At 58.7% G+C, this 6891-nt stretch overlaps 1 protein-coding gene across 1 annotated transcript in view; it reads left to right on the top strand.

Annotated features, from left to right (window-relative positions):
• BMP1 (bone morphogenetic protein 1) overlaps positions 1-4097 on the top strand; it is a 34053-nt gene extending 29956 nt beyond the window's left edge. Inside the window, exons 19-20 of the mRNA XM_006778382.2 lie at positions 1407-1657; positions 3429-4097. Of these exons, the coding sequence (XP_006778445.1) occupies positions 1407-1657; positions 3429-3563 (386 nt within the window). The 3' untranslated portion in view covers positions 3564-4097. The remainder of the gene's footprint in view (positions 1-1406; positions 1658-3428) is intronic.
• The last annotated feature ends 2794 nt before the right edge of the window (positions 4098-6891 follow it).

The following is a 6891-nucleotide window of genomic DNA, read 5'->3' as shown; positions in this document are numbered from 1 at the left end:
AAGAGCCGGTGAAGGCAGACCGAGCCTGGGCCTGCCTGGAGAGACGGTGTGTGCTGAGGACTAGGCCAGAGGAGCAGAGAGGGAGCCTCCTGGGCGAGGAAGAGGAAGTTCTGGTTGGGGGCTGGGGAGGTGGCCCTTCGGAGGGCAGTGACGACAGGAGGTAGGGAATCCGGGTCGGGGAGGGAATCCCCAGATTTCCCAGTGCTAGGACACTGGACTTTGTCCCCAAATTCACTCTTCATTCATTCAGTACCTGCTTACTAACACGTAACATGTATGAGGCAGCATTCTAAGTGCGGGTCACAAAACGTATGAAGCAGACAAACAACTCAGCCCTTGAAGGGCTTCCTCTGTGTTCATTTGTTCGTTTATTTAACAACCATTTACCGAGTTCTGGTCATGAGCAAGAAGGCTATGGGACAATGGTTATGCCTCGGACCTGAGCCCTTCACCCCACTCACCCCAGAAATTCGCAGTCTAGGAGAGCAGCGGACTGCGTAGGTGATTACAGCAGGAGACAAAACATGATAAGGGCATCGCTCAGGGTGTGACTGGTGGGTCACAGGGGAGGAGCCCAGCCCAGCCCAGCCCAGGCCGCTCTGAGTGGGTACAGGTGCTAGCAGATCACTCAGCTTGGCCAGAGCAAGGATGTGTGAGGCCAGCAGTGAAGTGGGGGCATTGGCTGCAGAGAAAGGCTGGAGGCCAGTCGTGGGAGGCCTAGAACGTCTGTCAGACCCAGGGCGATGGATCAGGGCTTTGTAGGCTCCTTGTGGGTCTCCAGCCACCTGCTGGGGTCTCTCCAGAGCGGGTGTGTCACAGTCCCCCCTCCATAGTTCAGCTCAGTCCTTGCCCCAGGCCTCCCCCCAGGCCCCACCCCACAGGGAAGGGTGAGCACCAGGTGTCCTGGAGGCCAGAGGGCGTCCGGAGGAGGTAGCTGCCCGTGGCCCTGCCCTGCATGCTCTCCCCTCCCAGCACAGAAGTCGCAGGCTAGAGGCCCGGAACCCCATCTGGCCGTCAGAGTGCTTGGCCCACACTGTGTTTTTTAAAAATGTGAGCCAACATTTAAAAATCAGGAGTTTTCACATAAAATCTGGATGATCCTATTCTCTCTTAAGAATAGAATCTGGCAGCGCAGGCCCACATTCTTCCATGACATCCATCAACTGGAGGACTTAGCCATGTCCCCTCTCAACAAGCATGCCCTCCACCACGCCTCTGCTCTGAGCCGCCCCACCCTGTGCACCCCCGGCCCCCATGCTCTGGGCCAAGTCCTGAGCCAGGCCCAAACCCAGCCCTCCCTAGCCATGCGGCCTCGCAGGGCCTGCAGCCGGCCTGGAGGCCTGCGTGGTGGGGTGCAGGCCGCCGCGGCCGAGCTCGGCGAGTCATGGCCCATCTTGTCCCCACAGAGTGCGGAGGCCAGGTGCGAGCCGAGGTGAAGTCCAAGGATCTTTACTCCCATGCCCAGTTTGGCGACAACAACTACCCCGGGGGGGTGGACTGCGAGTGGGTCATCGTGGCAGAGGAAGGCTACGGTGTGGAGCTCGTGTTCCAGACCTTCGAGGTGGAAGAGGAGACAGACTGTGGCTACGACTACATGGAGCTCTTTGATGGCTACGACAGCACAGCCCCCAGGCTGGGGCGCTACTGTGGCTCCGGGGTGAGGTCCCACTCTCGCCCAATCCAGAGGCCCAGTGCCTCTGCAGGCGTGGGGTGCCGGTATGGTGGGTGGCAGCCTTTACTGGCCCTTGGCCAAGGCCCAGAGACCTGCTGGCTGGCTGATCACAGAGGCCTGCCCTACGCTGGGCCATCCCCACCCGGGACAACGGGTCCTTTTAGGGCAAAACAGAGGTTCCTGCAGCCTCTGGGATGGGCCTTGCCCTGACTCAAGCCTCCGCAGTTTGGCTGGGCCTCCACCGTAGCTTGCACCTGGGGAGGAGGATGCCCCAACCCCATCCCTTGCTCCAGCCCAAGGCAGCTCACCAGGACTCAGAGGTGGGGGCCTGAGCCAGGGACCAGCGCCTAAGTGAGCTGTGCTGACCAGCCGCTCAGGCTGAGCCACGAAAACACCCTCCTCTCGCATGGCCAGCTTCCCTTCTTGGTGAGAGGACAGTGGTTCCAAGCTGCTGCTGTCCAAGCAGGCCCTGAGCACCACTTCTTGGCCTTTTAGAGGCAGTGGCAATAGTGTGCTCGATAGGGTTTTAACTGAGGCCACAGGAAAACCACAAAGGTGGACCTATGTTCCCCAGTCAGAGCTTGTGGCTCCTTCACTCTCTCTCTTTTTTTAATCTTGTCCTCCTTCAGAGTTTTTCCCTTCATTCACCTCATGCGCATACCCAGACTGTCCTCCCATCACCTCCTGGTCCCCGCCTCTCAGGGCCGTGCTCCAGGCCACCTGGGAGCCCCAGGAAGGGTGAACTTCCCAGAGCTGGAGCAGCCGCTGGACCCAACATTGTGGCAAGTCTCCTTTCGAGCAGAGCTTCAGCCTGTTGAATGGCAAGGGCTGGGCAGGGTGAGGGGTCGGGAGGTGGAGCGGGAAGCGGGGCACACAGTCCCCTTGCCTGCCCTGCTAGAGGCTCGGGAGTCCCCTGGCTGCCAAACGGGCACCCCTCATACACTTTGGCCTTTGTCACTTCCTTGATCTGGCACATTCGGGTGCCCTAGGTGCCTTCTTCCAGAGATTTCCACAGACAGAAGCTAGCAGGTGGGGACCTGGGGAAGGAGCCCAATCCCATCAGGGCTTCCTGGCATGGTTGCCAGAAATGTCCCTAAGGTTCTAAGAAATGATCCTTCCTACGCCTTCAGGGCAGGGCATCTGTGTGCTGATGCTTTACGGGTGGCTCTCACTCTGGGGGTCTGTACAGAGGTGAGGAGGGGCTGGCAGGAGCCTAGGAAGGGGCATCACCTGGCGTTGACGATGGCCAGAAGTGGGGGAGGGGGCTGGGAGTTGGCCGAGCCAGGTCCGGGGAACCCAGCTGTCCAGTCTTCTCCAGGAGACAGCTGGGCAGCGAGAAGGCAGCCACTCAGAGAATCTACTTCCTTTGCAGAACCCTCCACAGCCACCTGCTCATGTGCCCCCTCCCCCAGACCTTCTAGGCTTAGAGGGCAGATAGCCTTTGGTCCTATTTGTACTTATGGGAAGCAAGGTCCCGAAAGGTAGTACACTGCCAAAACTTCACAACGAACTAGTTAGTAACAGAGCCGGTTGAGAATGGACGTTTTACTCTGGACTTAAGACAAGCTCCTCTGCCCCCTGCATTCTCCCTTCCCCCAGGCACCCCTTAAACGGCCACTAGAAGAGTCTCCTTCTTCAAGGGGTCGGGGGACCTGGTGGAAGTCGGAGCCTGCCTTCCATAGAGCAGAGGGCCGTAGGGAGGGAAAACCGCCGCCCTGGCCTGTCCTCAGCCTCACACATCCCCTTCCTCCGTCAGCCCCCTGAGGAGGTGTACTCGGCGGGAGACTCTGTCCTGGTGAGGTTCCACTCCGACGACACCATCACCAAAAAAGGCTTCCACCTGCGCTACACCAGCACCAAGTTCCAGGACACACTGCACAGCAGGAAGTGACCGCTGCCCCTGTCACCTGGACTGGACAGTGGGAGCACCCGTCCCCACCCTCCGATGGTCTGGATGCGGCTGTCCTCAGGAGGCAGGGACTTGGACTCCTTCATGAGCCACTTCCCCAGATCCCTCCCCCGCTGGCCCTACCTGAGCAAGGGCCCAGGGCCGGGGAGCCAGAGCTTTCACTGAGACACTTGAAGTGGCCATTCCTCTGTGGGGGCCGGCCGGCGGGGGGGAGGGTCTGTCAGCGGGACCCTCCTACCTGTCCTGCCCACCTCTGCGTGCTGGATTGTGTATAGCTGGTGCATATCTTCATTGTAATATCCGTGTCCCGGCCCTTCCCCGGCCTCACTTGGTTTTATTTTGAGCCTCCACTTCCCACTGTTTCCTGGGGCATGAGTTTCCGTACGCGTCCCACGGGAGCACAGTGGGGAGCGGAAGGGGAAGGGTGGGGAAGGAGACAGGCCTTCTCTCAGGCCCAGTGGCTGGTCGGCCACAACCAGGGCATCCCAGCCAATAAACCGAAAGTGTTACAGCCAGTATCCTGTGCCAAATGCTGTCTGGGACATGGTGGGAGGGGGTGGGGGTGTCTCATTCCAGATGTGCAGGCTTGCTGGAGTGGCCCACTGCCAGGACATCTGGCCTCCCTGGCTGCCCTTCCTCCCTTCTATTTAGGACCCCTGCGGGTGTGATTTCACACTTGGGCACACACAAACACAGCCACCTCGCACACTTCAGCCTGCAGGCGGGCGCACCAAATGCACACACTGCACAGCCCTCCCACACAACGGGAGGGGTGGAACATTCTGTAAAAGGCTCTTTGGTGGAGAGGGAGGAGGTACGGAAAAGGGGAGAAGCGTGTGTTTGTCCATCCGGTGTCCATCTGGGTTTTCTGTCTCTGTGTCTAAGAAAGGGGTGTGTGGGCTGCGAGGGTGTCCAACCAGGGAACCTCACCAGGAGCCAGAAAACTGGCATCAGCCAGAGCAGACCCGTTAACTAGAGCCTGCCACCCTGAAGGTCAGGCGTGGGTCCTCTTGTCATGGAGACAAGAGCCAGACGCTGAGCAAACATTCCAGCTCTGGCCCCCTCTCCCGCAGCGCAGCGACTCTCAAGGTTGTGTCTTGTCTGGCCTCCTCCTTCCTGCCATTGCCTCCCTCCCAGCCAGCCCAGAGGCACAAACCTGTCTCCCTGAGGCCAGAGGGAGAGAAACCATATCCCTGCTCCTTCCCTTCAAAGGAGTCTCTCTCTTGCCTTTTGTCTACATGGATCTCAGGGGGAAGGAACCGAGGGAGAACCCAGGTTCTTACTCTGAGGCTGCCACCCTCAGCTTCTGGGGAGATCGGCAGCCTGCTCCAGGCCCCAGGGCTCCCTGAGGGCCTTCAGTGGGGCTGTAGTTCTTTCACTGGCTCTGAGCTCCTCCCTATATATAGCAGGGGCAGGCATTGTGCCAGATAGAGGGACTATGCGCGGAGACCCATGCCCAGGAAGCAGTATGGCATGGTGCACCCCACACTGGCCCTTTAAGCAGCAGTGGGAACCAGACCCATTGCTAGCATCTGATTGCATACAGTTCCCCCTCCCACAGTCAGGGTGCAGCCCTGTCCTCCAGCCCTGACCGCAGGTGGACAGGGCTGAGCAGATGGCAAGCCCCCCAAACTGTTGGAGCTGCCTGGGCATCTCACCCAGACACTTTGCCAGCCAACTTGGCATCAGCTCCTCCACGGCCAAATTTGTAGTCAGTGGTCACAGCTCCCTTCACCAGCCCTCCGGGTTCCTCTGAAGCTCGGAGGATGCACTCCCAGGTCACAAGCCACAGGTACAGAGGGAACCGAGATCATAACTCCGTCTAGACTGTGGGGCTCCAGCCCACAGAGTCCCTGTTCTCCACCTCAAACAGGGCCTCTGAATAAACACCACAGCTGGGGCAGCTCAGGATCGCCCTCTGCAGCCACCCTGGGCACCAGTCCCGAAACCATCACCATCGATTCGGACCCTATAATGGCTCAGGGGCTCAGGCTGGCAGGTTCTCCAGTCTTCCCTGGGCCCATCTTCAGAGGCTGCCACCAGGCAGTGGAGGCTGCCTAGGAGCTGCCTGCAGGCCACTGATACTCCACAACTTGTGTTCTCAGGGCCCAGCTCACCCTCCCCTTCTGGCTGCTTCGGGTTCCAAATTGGACCAGCTTCAGTGCAGCTGCCCATGCACTCAGACGGTCCCACGTGGGAGGAAGGCACCCTCGCTCTACCAACCGTCTCCAAGCCCCCGAGGACCCTGGGTTTCCCTGGATCCTGAGTGCACGACCAGTGAGAGAGCGAGGATGGACCTGCCCCGGACTGTGCTCCCAACCCTGGTACCCAGGTTGAGATGACCGCATAGCCTGGAGCGTCCGACTCCTCCCTCTGGGAGCACCTCTCTGGCCCGAGAGGACAGGATGACAGCACGAGCCGGCAGTCAGCAGACCTGGCTCTGCCAGGCTTTGCCCTGTGACGTTGGCCAGCTGCCCCTCTCTGGGCCTCTGCTCCCCCAGCCTGTTGCCTTTGCCCAGCAACCTTTCCTGCCACAGGCAAGGAGAAAACCCAGGGCCCAGGCTCCGGGCAGCCAGAGGACTGGCCCAGGCTCCTGAGGCTACTGGGATCCTCAGCAGCAGCGGGGGGCTTGTAGGGCTAACTGTTGACCCTGCACTGCCCCTCCCTCCTTTTTCTCTCTGATTCCATCCCCACCCCCACTCCCCTTCCCCCCAGCAAATTTGAATGCAAACACAAGCTCTACCATTTGGTGGCTTTGTGCCCCTGGGTGAGTCACTTCACCGCTCTGAACCTCGGGTTCCAATGATGGCGAACCTTTTGAGCTCGGCGTGTCAGCATTTTGAAAAACTCTAACTTAACCCTGGTGCCGTGTCACATATAGAAATTTTTTGATATTTGCAACCATAGTAAAACAAAGACATAATTTTGATATTTATTTTATATATTTAAATGCCATTTAACAAAGAAAAATCAACCAAAAAAATGAGTTCGCGTGTCACCTCTGACACGCATGTCATAGGTTCGCCATCACTGATCTGGACACAGAGGATGATGACACCTCACAGGCTTTCAAGGAGGGAATGAGATAACCTTTGAAGACAGCCTGTAGATGGGCCTTCTTTTCCTTTCCTCTGCGGGACAATTTTCCGGTTCCCGGACCACCCTTCTCCTATGATAAAAGGAGACTTCTGGCACACAGGTTTCTAGTTGGGCATCAGGAGCGTAGCCCAGAACTACTGTCAGAAAAGACCATGCTTAACCCACAGCAAGGCGGGGCTCACAGAGCAGGGGACATATTTCTGGCTAGCCT

Source organism: Myotis davidii, unplaced genomic scaffold, assembly GCF_000327345.1.
Source record: "Myotis davidii unplaced genomic scaffold, ASM32734v1 scaffold448, whole genome shotgun sequence".
NCBI classification, from domain to species: domain Eukaryota; kingdom Metazoa; phylum Chordata; class Mammalia; order Chiroptera; family Vespertilionidae; genus Myotis; species Myotis davidii.
Note: the sequence above shows the minus strand (reverse complement) of the source record. Positions and strands in the feature narration are given on the sequence as shown.